General features: G+C 44.2%; 1 protein-coding gene across 2 annotated transcripts in view; it reads right to left on the bottom strand.

Annotated features, from left to right (window-relative positions):
• PRKG1 (protein kinase cGMP-dependent 1) overlaps nt 1–17,313 on the bottom strand; it is a gene marked incomplete at both ends in the record, with an annotated part of 441,876 nt that overhangs the window by 132,930 nt on the left and 291,633 nt on the right. For both annotated transcript variants that reach the window (XM_080348292.1, XM_080348291.1), the window contains one exon: nt 9,986–10,049. In XM_080348292.1, coding sequence (XP_080204418.1) covers nt 9,986–10,049 — 64 coding nt within the window. The remainder of the gene's footprint in view (nt 1–9,985; nt 10,050–17,313) is intronic.

The raw sequence follows: 17,313 nt of genomic DNA, 5'->3' as shown, positions 1-17,313 counted from the left end.
TCTGTCCTTCTTTCCCTCACGATTGCCTGTCCTGGGTGGGAAGGGGGGAGAGGAGGTTAACAATACACCTGCCAGGGTTCTATTGTCACCCCGCAATCTAAACCCTCGACAGATGAGCTGGGGAAGAAAACGCGACAGAGATTTTTGTGAAGAAAGAGCAAGACCCAGTTGACCCCCATGGCTGGCAGGAGAACTTGGAAACAAGATCAGGTGCAGAAAACACTCTAAGAGCAAAGCTTTGAAAAGCCAGGGGAGGATTTAGTCAAGGCCTTGGGTAGGGAATCATCAGGGCCGAGAGATGATTTGGTGCAGAACTAGAGGCACCATGCAGCAAACCACGGTGGTGATGCCCACGAGATCCCTCGCAGCCCGGGGATGGGATCCGAAGCAGAAATGGAGCCCGAGATGAACAAGTCTTAAAAAAAATTAAGCCTAACCCTCAGCACACTTTGCCAATGTAGAGATACTGAGCTATCTCTAAAGAAAACAGCCCTGTGATAAGCAGAACACAAGCACAAGGTATTTTAGAGACACACATCAAAAAAACCCCCACACATTACTTGAATTACTTCCACCACTAAAGCATCACCCTAATTGGACCGACAATATTCACATCCCAGGTCTAAGGTACTTTTTTGCATACAATGGTTTTAATTCAGAGGAGCTTCTTGGCACAAATCCTGTTATTTTAAATCAAAGTCATTTTTTTGGGCCTACTAAATCCAGCTGAGTCTCAGTAAAGCGCCACGGGGACCCAAACTAAGCGGCCCTTGAACAGGTAAGGTGTTTTATTCATAATCTGTAATTCATTAAACATCCCAGCCGTATGGATACTGAACCTTTTCCTTGTGTTCATGATAAGTTGGGGAATGACCTATTAGAGAGCAGTGTAGGGGAAAGGGACCTGGGGGTCCTGGGGACAGCAGGGTGACCATGAGCCAGCACTGGGCCCTTGTGGCCAGGAAGCCAATGGGACCTGGGGTGGGTTAGAAGGGGGTGGTCAGTAGGTCAGAGAGGTTCTCCTGCCCCTCTGCTCTGCCCTGGGGAGACCACACCTGGAATCTTGTGTCCAGTTGTGGCCCCTCAGTTCCAGCAGGACAGGGAACTGCTGCAGAGAGTCCAGCGCAGCCACCAAGATGCTGAAGGGAGTGGAGCATCTCCCGTATGAGGAAAGGCTGAGGGAGCTGGGGCTCTGGAGCTGGGCAAGAGGACACTGAGGGGGGACCTCATTCATGTTTACAGATACATAAAGGGGCAGTGTCAGGAGGATGGAGCCAGGCTCTTCTCGGTGACAACCAGTGATAGGAAAAGGGTAATGGGTACAAACTGGAACACAAAAGGTTCCACTTAAATTTGAGAAGAAACTTCTCCTCAGTGAGGGTGTCAGAGCCTGGCCCAGGCTGCCCAGGGGGGTTGTGGAGTCTCCTTCTGTGCAGACATTCCAACCCGCCTGGACACCTTCCTGTGTAACCTCATCTGGGTGTTCCTGCTCCATGGGGGGATTGCACTGGATGAGCTTTCCAGGGCCCTTCCAACCCCTGACATTCTGGGGTTCTTTTGGAAAGGGCAGCGATACCACCATCTCCTCATACATTCCTAATAATCCCATCTTTATACTAAAGCCTATATCCATCCCTGTTATTCACACCAGCCATTATTTGGTTCATTTTTGTTTGCAGAGACACAGCATAGCCCAAAGGCGATTTCTGCTCTGCTCCCACCCAATAAAAGCAGCATGGTGGGACACACCTTGGGAGCTGGATCCCAAATAAAGAGAGAAAAAAAAACAGCGCCCCAGATCAGCGTCATCTCATTTAGTTTCTCTGGGTTTCACTTCTGCTTGGATGGACAGGCAATGGAAACCATTAAAATAATCACGTGTTTTTTTTCATAGGATGGAAGGGTTAAAGGGCTCATCCAGTTCGGTTGCAAATATTGATTTTACCAGACAACCTGCCCTGTCATACTTCAACTTGCTTTCAAATGAAATAACAGCCTCCGATCTGAATAACAGATCATGGATACAATAAAACACCCCTGTGGATGACACTGTTCCTGCCAAGGACCTGTGAGGACCGGGGAGGATTGAACCCCTTTCCTCTGCCGCGATAACTTCACCATGAGCTTCTTTGTAATTGCCTTTAAATGACAGTGCCCACAATAAAGAAAAATCAAAAGGATGATTTATATCCAGGTCACACCTTTTACCCCAACATAAGCGCTTAGAGCAGCTTCTAACGTGAGCATCACTACAGCGTCACTCCAACACCTACAGAGAAATAATCACATTTTTCTCCCTAATATAGTTAAAATTAGATTTTGGTATTTCCTCTGCATTTTGTAGTCTAATAAACACCAAAAGAGGTCGAGCTATTTATTTATTTGATCAGCACTCCTTGTTTCCTCGCATTGGAAGAAATTGCTTCTAATTCTTTGAACAGCTGTGATTGATAGCAGAAAATACAGCATGCGTGCACTACACAGACACACATTCCATAGGTTTCAAGACCAGAAGAAGTTTGTTCAGTAACATCAGGAGACTATTCTACTACATCGCTCTACACGTGGCAACCTGGTACTTTTATTAGACTCTTTTGCATCATTTTTCCAAATGCATTTTCTTTTCTAATGTGTTTTTCCTTTTCCTGGAGCATCTGCAAAAACAAAGCTACATTTTCACAAATGCCATCTGAAAAATTAACACAAGTACAAATCAAGTTGAAATTTTGTCCCTATATGATTGAATCGATGGCGATTGGTTATTTTGTTGCCCCCATGGGCAGCACCTCTCTAACTATATCCTGTAGCTCCTCAGAGCGCCAGCTGTAATCAGAAAATATAAAAACCAAACCTACTAACTAAACCGAAAGCTAATTAACTTTGCATATTTTTCCTGTTCCATTCACTGTCGCCACTACATAAAAGGAGGACTGTGTTCAGGCTCCGTTAATTAAACAGATGCATCCAAAGAATTTGGGGTCTATCACGGTGCGGAGCCAGAAGGATGCTCAGCACCTCGGGATGAAGCTGGGGAGACATGAGGCAGCTTGTGAAGCTCAATCACGCAATAAAACTTGTTTCAAGGCCGCCCAGCTCCATCAGGGATGAATTTTGTTTTTCTTTTGCTGTTTCCGTCTTAAATTCATTAACTGAGTTAAAAAAGAATTGGCAAGCGGCACATAATTGAGAGGAGAATTAACGCCATGACCGCAGCCAGCGCTGTGATCTGAGCTTTCAGCACTTGGAGATCACTCTCCCAAGATGCGGGAATCCAGATTCTGGGCTTGGCGTTGCCTGCCCGCGGCATTTAACATGTTTTTCTTTGCTCGTAATGCTCAAATAGTTTGGCAGCGCCGTTTGTCTACGGCCACGAACGCGTCGGGATCAATGAGGTGGCCGAATCGCAGCTGCCTGAATCGCAGCTGCCTGTGTTTGGAGGGAGCACATCGCTGGCGCTCAGACCTCTGCAGTGCATTAAATTCAGTTAAAATCATTGAATGTCAACACTTCTAGTGAAATAATTTCCAAAATGTGCACTGGGAGATATGTGGAATGGAACCGCAAAGCATGAAAACCTAAGATCTGTTCGTCCAGTGGATTGTATCCTTGATTGAGGGCAATTAGCCATATTTATATGATATTTAAACATCTACTTTATACTGCATATGCAATACATACATACTACATATTTGCAATATATTATATGTAATACATACATACTATGTATTTGCAATATATCAAAATACTTGTATAAACATATAGTGATAAATTATATATGTCAAAGCTATCTAGAGCTCTGGATACACAATAAATAAGAATCTGTTTGATGTGGGTTTTGATTTGACATTATCTGCACAAACAAAAATCTCCAGTATTTTGGTAACCAAATGGAAATTGCATTTGTTGCTTTGTGTCGCTCAGACTCGCACATATAAGATCTCGAATGGATTAGTACACTAAATCCCAAGTAGCCAAGGAACATCAAATATATGGGATTTAGAAAAGGCTAGAGTTGAAAAAAGCCAACGAAACCTTAACTCAACCCCCTTCTGCGTATTTATAACTACAGAACTTTTAAATCACGAATTATTTTCTCCAGGCTCTGTGACTTCTGTCCCTATACAACCTAAGGGAGATTCAAGTATCACAGATAACGCGCCCATCCCTGACACACAACCAATCAACCTCCTTCCCAAGAGGATCAGGAGTCTGAGCTGGGAGCCTGTGGACCAGCCGCTGCAATGAATAATTTTAGATCAAATGGGTCAAGTGATCAAAATCATAAGCAAATGGAAATTATTTCAAGCGACCTTGAGTACACTTATTGTTACCGAGCTACCAATTTGAGATATAGATCTTCCAAGGATATAAGTTCGACATTTGAAAGACACAGATTATACCCTTGAAAGAATAAAAGGCTACTAGAAAGTGAACCGACTTCAAGATGGAAGAGAAATTCTTGACTTTTTACCCCAAAGGAACAAAGAGGAAAAAAGAACGAGAGAAGGTGATGCCAGCCCAGAGTCTCCCTTTTTTTTGCCCCCACAAAATTCAGGCTGGAGCACCCAAATGTGGGCATTACCTCGTTCTATGGGTGTTTGAATGCATTTTAGTTTCCTAAGCAAAAATAAATTAATACTTTATTCCTTTCCGTTATAAACTGCCCGCATTATAATGAAGATGGGATGAAGTTGACCAAGGCCAAGTGGCGGCCACAACAACCCCCTGCAGCGCTCCAGGCTGGGCACAGAGTGGCTGGAGAGCAGCCAGGCAGAAAGGGACCTGGGGGACTAATGGACAGGAAGCTCAACATGAGCCAACAGTGTGCCCAGGTGGCCAAGAAGGCCAATGGGATCCTGTCCTGTATCCAAACCAGTGTGGTCAGCAGGACAAGGGCAGTGATCCTTCCCCTGTGCTCTGCATTGGGGAGGCCACACCTGGAGTATTGTGTTCAGTTCTGGGCCCCTCAGCTCAGAAAAGAGATTGAAGTGCTGGAGCGGGTCCAGAGAAGAGCAACAAGACTGGGGAAGGGACTGGAACACAAGCCCTATGGGGAGAGGCTGAGGGAGCTGGGCTTGTTCAGTCTGGAAAAGAGGAGGCTTAGAGGTGAGCTCAGCACTCTCTAGAACTACCTGAAGGGCAGTTCTAGCCAGGTGAGGATTTGGCTCTTCTCCCAGGCATCAGCAATAGGACAAGGGGCCATGGGCTTCAACTCTGCCAGGGGAAATTGAGGCTGGAGATGAGAAAGCAATTCTGTGCAGAGAGAGTGGTCAGGCATTGGAATGGCTGCCCAGGGAGGTGCTGGACTCACCGGCCATGGAGGCTTTTAAACTGAGCTTGGACATGGCACTTAGTGCCATGATCTAGTCAATGGACTGGAGTTGGACCAAGGGTTGGACTTGATGATCTCTAAGCTCTTTTCCAACCCAGTCCATTCTGTGATTGTGTGAAGAGCCGTAACGCTAATGCTACATATTCTTAGAGAACTGTTTCCTACAAAACATCCATTTGTTTTTGTGATGCACAAATGATATATTTTAATGGTGCCTGATGGGAAAAAAAGACTTTTTGTTTTAACTCTAAGAAAATCAGAAAGTCTATAATCAGAAAAGACAACAACAAATTGCTTCAAAGCCTTCAAATCTGGGCACAAAAAGGTCAAGCTTTCGCATTTTCACTAAATTTCTCAGGTTTATAAAAATAAAAGGACTTTTCATCTTGTTTAATAATCTTCTACAGAGAGTCTTTCAATTCGCAAACAAATTTCCCTCTTTCACCCAATGAAACTCAAATTATTAAGATGTTTCATGAATAAAAATAATGTGCAAAGAAGGTACTTTTTTTCTTTAAGTGATTTGCATTCATCCAGGGCAAAGATATTTATACAACAAATGCCAATCCAGGTATTTAATCCAGACACGCAGCACTCGGATGGGACCAAGGCACACAGCTATGCTCAAGCAACATCTTTTCCAACTACGTTAATCCTCCAATATTTAAAAACATAAACACGTTGATTTTCTTTACCAAAATACAGTACGGTGGCATTATCTCCACATTATCATATTATTTTGCCCCTGGTTCAAGGCTGTTAAGCGCTGGAGCTCAGAGGTGTCGGGCAACGAGGTTTTTTAGGAAGGAGCAGCCTGGGGGGTGATATTCAAGAGTCAGAGAGAGGTCAAAAATGTTGTGTTTTCAACTGAAGAAAAATAGCAAAAAGGAAGAAAAAATAGGAAAATAAAAAATAGAATGATTAAACTTGTAGGCTCTAGTGGTATGTGCTGCCTCTCGCATCCAGACGCACAGTGAAGGTGGGATGATACACACAACCCTGTGAAAAAATACATCAGCCCAACACAGCTTGGTTGGGGTTGAAAGGACCTCTGGAGATCACCCAGTCCAACCCACCTGCTAACGCAGGGTCACCGAGCAGATCACACAGGGTCACCAGAGCAGATCACACAGGGTCACATCCAGGGGGTTTGAATGTCTCAGAGAAGGAGACTCCACACCCGCTCTGGGCAGCCTGGGCCAGGCTCTGGCACCTCATAGCAAACAAGTTTCTCCTCATGTTCAGATGGACCCTCCTATGTTTCAGTCTGTGCCCGTTGCCCCTCACCCTGTCACTGGGCACCACTGAACAGTCTGCTCCATCCTCTGACTGCCACCCTGGAGATATTTATAAGCACTGGTAAGATCCCCCTCAGCTTCTCTTCTCCAGGCTGAACAGCCCCAGATCTCTCAGTGTCTCCTCATCATAAAGATGCTCCAGACCCCTCAGCACCTTTGTGTTCCTCCACTGGCCTCTGTCCAGTAGCTCCTTGTCCTTCTTCAACTGAGGAGTCCAGAACTGGACCCAGAACTCCAGATGGGGCCTCACCAGGGCAGAGCAGAAGGGGAGGAACAACCTCCCTGACCTGCTGGTCACACTTTCTCATGCACCCCAGGGACCATTGGCTTCTTGGCCACAGGGCACATTGTTGACTCACGGTCAGCCTGTTGTCAACCAGGACTCCCAGGTCCCTCTCTGCGGAGCTGCTTTCCAGCAGGTCAGCCCCAGCCTGTCCTGGTGCCTGGGGTTGTTGCTCCCCAGGTGTAGGACCCTGCACTTGCCTTGGCTGAACATCATGAGGTTCTTCTGTCCAGTCCTCCAGCCTGTCCAGGTCTCTGGATGGCAGCACAGCCTCTGCTGTGTCAGCCCCTCCACCCAGTTTGGTACCATCATCAAACTGCCTGAGGGTGCACTCAGTCCCTTTACCCAGGTCATTGATGAACAGATTGAATGGGACCGGACCTAATACTGACCCCTGGGGAACCCCACAAACTACAGGCCTCTTCCGCATACAGAAAAACTGATTACTTTTTGTCCTTTGCCCCTTGCATTAAACCCCAAACACCTACTCCCTGCCAAGGAGAGGCTGAGCCAACCAGAAACACACATATTAATATTTTAATAAATATTTTAAAACTATTAGTATTTGGACTCAACATCCACTAATTCCCATATATCTTCTAATCCTACCTCATCATTCAGATGAATCTCACAGAAACTTTTCATCAAATGGATTTCGGGGAAGCAACTGCAAATTATTTGGGGACTGTCCTACAGGCATAAACCTCATCTCCTTAAGCCACCAAGCTACCAAAACCCAGGTAAAACCAGAATTAAGTCTTGAGCTGCAAAACCATACTACTTATTGTCTCCATCCTAGTGAAAACCACTACAGGCCTTACCCAGCGTTTTGTGGGGTTTTAATAAAGGCAGCTATTTATTACATTGATGCTTGTTAATATGAAAAGAAATATTAATCTAATTCAAAATATGTAATTGAAGACAACAGAAGGATCAGGTTTGGGCGCTGGGAGCAATACTCAAATCCCAGGACATGCAGGTTCAGCCTAAAGGTGCTTTGAGCTTGGTATCAACTGCCACAACCTACAATCAGAGAAACCTTTGCCCCCAAAACAAGGGCTGGAAATGGGGCCAATTACAACCCTCAAATGTCCATTTCTGGGAGAAGATTTTTTGGCAAGAGAAAAAACCCACAACTATTGTCAGCTTGGGTTTGAATGTGCTGAAATGGAACTCAACTCTTTTGTTTCTACTCTCACGTATTTAAATGATGAGCAATTTCATTGATCTCACACAAGTCAGAAGCCACCGCCAAAGGGAATACCCCCGGCTTTTGTTAATTCTGGAGTTATTCAAGGAACTTGTAGTATCGCCATCAATTCAACAAATGAAATTACATTATCAAACGCTGACCTTTTTACCTTCCCACTGTCTAAAATGTCATTCCCAACTTTGATGTGGGTAACGGGCAATTAAACCAGCTTTTTTTCCCCCTGGCTTCTGCATTTTAAGTATTTTCCAGAATACAGGAGAGCAGCATCGCACTATTCCCAGTGCTGTATCAAAAGAAAAACCGCATGAAATCTTGACATTGAGATTTCCATCCCCCCCGCCTCAAACTGTGCCAAATCAGTCACTTTTATCCAATCCTTGTTACAGCACAGAGGATAAAACCAACTTATTGCTGCTTAGTTGCAATACATTAGATACTGTTAAATACAAAATGCATAATACCATAGTAGAGTGATTTATATTTTTTAAGTTTATGTAAAGTGTGATATGTTAAATCAAAGAGAAACCCAGAGGGAAGAACAAGGGGGAGTCCCATTGGAAGCCACTTCCCAGTACAAACTGGGAGGACCAGCCTCTCGTACCACAGTGTCCCCATAAGGGCACAGAATTCTTAACAAACCCGCAGATCCTCATTTTGCCAGGAAACTTTAAGTGTCCCTGGAAAAGTTATATTGACTTTATTATTTTCCTTACTGCTTGATAAGGAGATTAATGCTGGTTATGTGATCCAAGCAAATTAAACTGGTTTTTTGTTAGGCATGCGGTTTTGAGATAGGGAAGTTTAATTCACAGCATATCGAGTTAATACGCCTTTTCTCTCCAAATCTGAACACTTCTCCGGCAGTAAAGGAAATAAAGCTTATCTATGAATATGCAATTATTCTGTATGACAAGCGTCTGATTTGTTTGGATTACAGAATTTATCTGTATACTGAAGGCAAAGAAATAACAATGTCCTATCTTTAAAAAGAAGAAAATACTTAAATGCGAGCAGCACTCAGAATCACTGGCAGAGGCCGTACAAACCTCTTCCTATAAACACAGGTTGCTCATAATGGCACGGTGTGAGAAAAAACAACAAGGAATGACATAAAATGCTGTTGTACGCAGGCATTTCCCCTGCTTAAATCATACAGGGCTTCATTTTGAAGGGTTTTATTAACAGTTTGTGTTATATTTAATGACATGGAATTCCATAGGCCCAGAACGGAGCACTATGTGGACAAACTGCCAGCAACGCAACCCAAATATTTTACATCCATTTTGCAGGTTCGTGTTTGTTCAGGTTTCTTTTGATTTTATTTAAGTATTAATTTTGTGTTTGGTTGGGGATGTGTGTTGGGGGATTTATTATGAGATATTATTATTATAATATTGTTAATACTTCTAGCCAGGTAGGAAAAGCCCAACTCCATCCAGACCGTCAAATATCTCCACATTTATCCCACCGTCCCTTTGTGCTGTAATTCCTATGGGAAGAGCTTTTCCACGACACCTCCTTTAACACATAACATTTCCCTCTAACCTAAGTGTCCCATCAAATTTTGAAAGGAGATGGGATTTTCACACCAAATCAGAAGCTGGAGAAGATTTCCCTCCTGCAAACAGTAAAAAATGATTGTTTTGCTCCCCAAACCGCACAAAAGTCAATTAAAATATCTGTTAAGCCCTGTTGGAAACGGGATTCACTTTTCACATAGTTTCTCGACACGCCAGAACAGTCAACTCGTCATTGGGAACAAATGTGAAGCTGTTCTTTGGGCAAAGAGAGCCTGGATATTGGCAGCAGAAGCCTCGCGGCCTCTGAACTCATTAGCTCGCAAAATTAAAAGCACTTACCTCTTCGAGGACATCTGCAAGCTTACTAAGTATTTCCTCAGGAAGGCTCTGGAATGTGGGAACGCTGCAATACAAGAGAAATCTCAATTAATGGATCCCTCTATACACGACACAAACCCAGCTGAATTTTGTTTATTTTCCTGAGATATTTTGCCCTAGGGCTTAAAAAGCTTTCAGCAGAAAATCAGCACATATAATGGAGATCTGATCTTCTCCTAGCAGTATTTTGTTATGATGGGAACCCACCGGCAGCAAACATCTGGAGAACCACTCATAAAGCTGGTAATCAACTAAGAATCAATTAAGGATTTACTGGAATTAACACATGACGCAAACCTGCTCAGTCCCTCATTTGGTCTCTTCTCCTGAACAGCCAGTGACAGGACAGGAGGAAAAGGCCTCAATTTGGGCCGGGGAAGGTTGAAGTTGGATCTGGGGAACAATTTCTTCCCCAAAGGGCTGTGGGGCATTGGAACAGGCTGCCCAGGGCAGTGCTGGAGTCACCATCCCTGGAGGGGTGTAAAAGGTGTTTAGATGAGGTTCTTAGGGACATGGGTCAGAGCTAGATTTAGGTCACGTTATGGTTGGACTCAATGATCCTGAAGGTTTCTTCCAACCCAAATGACTCTATGACCACACTAATGTTTTCCTGCTCTGCTTCCATCCCATCATAAAGAAATAATAATTAAAATAAAAGGCAAAAAAGATCAGCTCCAACCAGCTGATTGAGATGTGAGTGCAATAAAACAATAATGAGCCCACCCATCCCAGGTCCAGGACTGAGATTTAATTCAGCCTCAGGCAGGATGAGGGATGTGAAGCTGGGTTTCCAAATCTCCTGCAAGTTCCCTGACCTTGAATCTCTATCTCTACAACCTTACAGGCTGCCCAGCGAGCTTGTGGAGCCTCCTGCCTTGGAGATACTCAAAAGCCATCTGGACATCTGGCCCAGGTTGGCCAGAGAGGCGGTGGATGAACCATCCCTGGAGACATCCCAGGCCAGGCTGGACGGGGCTCTGAGCAGCCTGAGCTGGTGAAGATGTCCCTGCTCATGGCAGGGGGGGCACTGGGGGAGCTGGCAAGGTCCCTTGAACCCCAACCGTTCTATGATTCTATGACACGGTCCCTGGCAACCAGCTCTAGGCAACATAGCTTGAGCAGAGAGGTTGGACCAGACCATCTCCAGGGGTTCCTGCCAACCTCAGCCGGGCTGTGACTTTGCAGTACCTTGGCCTCTCATTCTCTATTTTCCATAAAACCTCAATGTTCATCAATATTCCCAAGCGATGCTACACAAAACACACCGACACAATGTACGTTCCGGAGGGAGGAAAGCAGTGCTGTACCTGTTTTAATTAAAAATGCCCACATCAGTAGACTAATTACCAATGCATCTACATGAAATGTTAGCCCAAGCCTAGCACTGATATGCTACAGCCCTACAGATGCTATTGGCAAGAACAGTTTGCTCACACGTTGCTTTATCACAGTCCATTACACGGTGTAAACAGAGTTTTATGCTCCTTATATTAAATTGGGATCCCCAATGCGTTGCTCTCATTTCAGGAACGCTGATGATCAGGTGCAAAGTGAGGAAGGAGGGAGCTGCTGGGAGGTAAATATAACTCCAAATAAATCACAGCTTTCCTTTCACACAAGGTAGCACTTTATATTTGGGATCATGAAAGCGCATGAAAGTTATTCTCTGCATTTCGGGGGGCTAAAATACAAACTAAACCCATATGTTTTTTGCAATCCTGAATGCTGGAAGCTTGTGCCTTCAGGGTAATCACCCCCAACCTGCATTTCATGAGCTATAAATACTTTTTGGCTGCACAACTTGGCAGCTGCTCCTGCACCCAGAGAAAACCCACTAGCAAAGCCCACCAAGCAGAAAGTGCCTAGTCAACTTCATTTGTGAGCAGGTGAACTTAATTTGTGAGCACAATTAAAGCAGAATATTAGCTTAAATACATGCTATGCTGCTGAGGAACTGGAAACTTCGGAGGCCTTCATTATTTCTTTAAAAAAAGAAATAACTTCAGCTAAACGTATTAAATTATAATAAGACATAACTGGTAATGCTCTCAACAACGTGTTTTGTGCTTTTGACCCCCCTTAGGAAACACACAGGTCCACGATAGAACAAGAGCAAACGGAAACAACTACAAAAGAATGTGATGATATCTGGGCCTAAGTATCAAATCAAAGTTTGTTACACCAACTCTAGCATTCCCAAATGAGGGATAAACTGATGGGAGAAGATAATACTCCCAGACATCTCGACAAATTTTCGACTACATTCCCAAACTGGGGGAGAAGGCATCACAGTGTATTTTTTTTACAGATAATTATCTCTGTGCAATCCAAGGGAGTGACGGAAAACATCTGTGATAGACCAAAATATGTTAGAAATAAGGAAATAGCATATGAGCTCTAAACAAATTCTAATTCTTACTATCAAAAGCTAGGAACATTTCCTAAGAGAAACACTTACAACTTCAACACAGCAATAGGGCAAGAATGGGAAAATCAACTTGTTGACAAAACAACCTCCAAGTACCTCTCATCACAGAATGACATAATTAATTATCACAGATTTACGGTCATTTACAATGGGCCAATATAGTCCTGAACAGCTAGAAGTGACAACACAGCCAAATTCTATTTGAGTCTTAGAAGAAAAAGTCTTACAGGACTGTCCATCACTTTACTACCAAAAACCCCTGTACTGAACAAACATCTTTATAAAATAGTGGAGATAAAGCATTTATTGACCTGTTAAAAGTTGTTACAAGTTCAGGCCAACAGGGCTGAGGATAACGCCAACAGAAACACAAGATTAGAAAGGATGTTCGAGCGTATAAGACAATATTGAAAGAAACACAAGATTAGAAAGGATGTTCGAGTGTAGAAGACAATATTGAAAGTTTTGGCTTCCTTCTGCAGGTCAATAAAGATCCCCCCACTCTCTCCAAGCCAACATTAAACAGATTCATAACATAAATTCTTGCTTGGCTCGAAAATCCACCTGTATTAGTGAAAGATTTGCATCCAAAAATCAATGGTGTGGAGATTCTTTCCACGGGGGTATTTGTACTCAAAGGAAAATGAAGCCTCAGCTCTTAATGGAGAACTTAGAGGAAAACAGCTGAGCTTCGAATGGCCAAACACTAAACAGGAGAACCAAAGGAGATCTTTGAAAACCTTGCAGCACAGTAAGAGTTCACAAAAACTATAGTCAACTTTCTCCAGTTTTGTGAAATTTCTGAAAAAGTTTGAAAAACATACAAAAGCCAACATTCAGCACTTGAGTCTGGGCGTCTTCGTTATTTAGGACAGAAGAAATCACAGCAAACGCAGCTCCACTTCGGCCACAAATGACTTGTTCTGCACCTAACAAAGCAGGACCACGTAAACCCAGCCTTTCTCAGGCAAGTTCTTGTCCAACTGCTTCTTAAACCCCACCAACAACACAAATTGTAAACCAGCCACATTACCAACTCCAGATAGTAACAATTGCTACAGCTAGGAAAAACATTATGGTATCTAATGCCCAAGTTTCTCACCAGAGTTCAAAACTCATGACTTTTCTGCCTACCTGCAGCACATGTGAAGAACTTCATGCCACTTTTCTCCACGTCCATCTCCCACTTCACCCAGGACCTACGTCTGCTGGAGACTAAGCCCCAGCAGCTTCGTCAGCCCTTTCCTACAAGTCCTGCTGTGGGCTTTCTGCAGCTGCTTCTCATTCCACGTAACGAGGAGCAACTTCTCCACCTGCACTGATGATATTATCGAAAAGTCAGCCTGAAAGGGAAAGATCTGCTAAGGTGGGAATCAAAGCCCATCTTGCTCCTCCTGAGTGGACACCTTGGCCGCTCCTGGACCAGCGAGAAGATGCCCAGGGCCTTCTCTGCTGCCTAAGCCTTTAAACACATTTTGAGATAAATCGGTAAAGCACTTAATTGGAGAAGAGGCTCCAGCTCTGCTACAGTTTCTCCCATGCGGCAAAGAGCGGAACGGTGGTCAGCACTGCACCACCCGATGCCTCTAACGCTGATCAGTCAAAACCATAAAACAAAAACCCAAAGCCATCCTGACATGACGAGGTTATGGAATAAAGCTGGATATGTAAGAGAGATGCTTTCACAAATGATGTTCTACTACAACTGACATTCTACTCATCTGCAGCCCCCCTTGCTCCTCCAAGTTATTTATTTATGGTGATATGGATGTTAAAAAGAAATGTCTACCTAACTATTTATGCCTATTTCATAGGCCCCCTTTGAAAAAGCTCAGTCCAAGTTCCACGTGAAGCTCCAGGTAGTACGTAACAAGGCAAACCAGATCCCTACCTTAAGGAAATTGAGTTTTAACAGCAAATGTCAATGAACCCAGTGGGTTTTTTTAAGTCAATCCACAAACATCATGACGCTTTATCCCAAAAGATGTATGGCTGCCACTGCAGGTAACGCAGGGTGAGGAGCAACCTCAGACCTGCTCTGGTCTCAGCAGACCTCAGGAGACTCTTCTTCAACCATGGAAAGGAGACGTAGCTGCTCGTGTTGGCAGCGAGAGGTGACTTTTTGCTGGCTGTATTCCACGCTTTCAGCTATGGAATATTGTGTAGGGAATGACAGTCATATTATACATGGGGAGGGCACTGTGGGGAGTCGCTTGCGAACGGCCAAGCAGCTATTGCACTTGGCTCCCAAAGCGACACATTTTCACAGAGAGCTCAACGTGCCGAGCACAAGCTGCCAAAAGAGGGGAAAACAGCTGCGCCGAAACGTGCACATTGAACCTTCAACCTGAAGGCAGCAGAAGGAGGCGTGAGAGGTCACGTTTCCATCCCTGGTCACCGAGCTGCTCCCAACTTATAGGTAGAAGCAACATGCCCCGTTAGGAAAGCTTTGATTCACCCCATGGGATCACTCTAAACCAGCAAGAGCTTCCAACTAATCCTGGCCGGAACCCAAGGGGTTGATTTTACCTCGGTGGCAGAGCTGCCAGCACCTCGACAGGACATTTATCTCCTGACACACATGAAAACTGTGCAGGGCTCTTGGCTGTCCCCTTCCTCCAGCCTAACACAAAAGTAGCTATTAAATACGTTTCAAGATGCGCTCCCCAAACTTTGGAAGGGTGTTCATTGAAATTGCTCATCCAGCTTCGCAGTCGGCGGCAGACAGTCCTCGTGGGTTAACTCTGAAACAAACCCTTTATCTTTTAGTATTGGTTGGCACCGGAACAAATGCAGTTGTTGTTGCCGCTCTCTCCCTTGGGCCAGATGGGTAAGCAGAGTTTAAAAATCAAAACAGCTCAGTAAAAGGAAATAAAGTCTGTCTGCATTCCCTGAAACTCTTGTTTTTCGCATCCAACTGGAATGAAGGTTGAAAAACGCTAATGTCCTTGTTTTGCCACATTTGGGATGCCCCATAGCACTGTCTCTCCGCTCCAAAAGAACCGAGGCTAAATCTCACCTGGCGCTGCATTTAGGATCCTCACAAAAAATGATGTTTTGAACGACTCAAGCTGGAAACGCTACGTACAGACATCTGCCCACTGGCCATCACGTTGTGCTGGGTAGGGACTGCTAGCTTCCTCAGCACCACCGCTTTAAAACAACAACCAAGAAATGTATTTGCAGCCTTATTCATTAAAGTTTCCAAAAATTTACTGTGCGATCTTTCATGTCATCTTCCCTTTGCCTTCTTGAACTGGGACGTGTTGCAGCAGAGAACCCCGTGTCCTCTCACCTTTCCCACGGTGACAACCGGCCTGAGATCCGGTTGGTATCGGTTAAAGTGGGATCTTGTAGAAGACAGTTTCAGAAGGAAAAAACCCAACAACTCTATGGCTCCTACACCACTTTTCTATCTCATGGGAAAGCTCCTATCCTTGTCATGTATGTTAATACAGCCATACAGAGGATAAACTGGTTTTTATTAATTAGAAGTGGCTGAAAATAAGTTCAGAAAGGTATAGTTAGTTCTCCAGAAACTCAACCCTTACGCTATTACAAATATCATTGCTAAGTCAAGGCCCGTTTTCCTTTGTGTTTTGCTTGGCTTATAGAATATTAGAGAACAAAGGAGAAAGGGTGACGGAGTGACAGTCCCTCCCGCTCACATTAATTACCCTTAGGTCTGGCCTTGAAAGCAGCTTGTAGGATGCAACCCTGAGGAAGAGAGAACAGGTCTCTGCTGAAGCTACAACAGCATTAAAATAATCTGCTGTTTTTAATCTTGAAGAGGGTGACAAATGTTAAAGTTACAGTTTTAAAGCACTGCTGCTCATAACACAGACTTCATTGTGGGAAATCAACTCCTGAAAGGGGTTTGGAGTGAATTCTTTTCTCTCAGGCATGTGGTGATACCTGAAGAGCTGCTACGCGTAGGAAAACAGGAGAGATGCAGAAAGTGAATGATCTTTTCCCTTACGAACGAAAGACTGAAGTAAAGCCAGTGTGAAGGGCTGAGTTTTTCCCTCTCGTAGTGAAAGGAGTACAGCGATGCTAATGGATTAAGTGCCCCGTTGCCGTCACAAGGCCAAAACTCACCCAGGCCATGTGAAACGATTGCAAAGGGATGCGATTGCACTGCCCGATTTTGGTCCAGACTCTGTTCACGTTCAATAAGCTGCCTGGCCACTCTGGAGTATTATTTTCCGCTGCTTCTGTCAATCTCCATCTTTCCCTGACAGGGGTTCATTTTCAGCCCTTGCAGCGCATCTCATTTGGCGGTCACGGGGGAGATTGTACCATTTAAAAGAAAAACAAAATTAAACTGTTGCTGTCACGACGAGACGGAAGGAGAAGAATTAGAAAGTATGTAAAGCCCTTCAACCAATTTAACATGCATTCACTCAAGATTATTCATCTTGAAAAGGACAATTGCTCTCCCAAAGAGCTGCAAAGGCTGAAAAGCAGCGATGACTTTGGGAATGTCACTGAGCTTTAAGGAGGGACAATGTTGGTTACTCATCTCAAGACAGGGGATTCACGCTGCTCTTGTGCCAGCCCACGGAGCAAACCCAGACCTGTGTTACTGTTCATCACGGGTCGTTTTTCCTCTGTAACAGTTGGTATTTCTTCACATTTGCAAATCAAATCATACCCATAGTCCTAAAGAAAAGCTTCTGTACCTTCTAGCTCACCCATCTTTTCCAAAATTATTAGATAGTTATCAAAGATAAGAGCTGTTCAAGGAGCCTCACATCCCTGTACCCTGCACATTTCATTTCCATGATCCCGCATTCGCAATACAGCCAAAATGAAATTGTCTGTGGCTTGCAATGTCACTATTACCTTTTCAAAGCAGTTT

Source organism: Nesoenas mayeri (assembly GCF_963082525.1).
Source record: "Nesoenas mayeri genome assembly, chromosome: 7".
Lineage (NCBI taxonomy): Eukaryota > Metazoa > Chordata > Aves > Columbiformes > Columbidae > Nesoenas > Nesoenas mayeri.
This window is presented reverse-complemented; position numbering and strand designations above follow the sequence as displayed.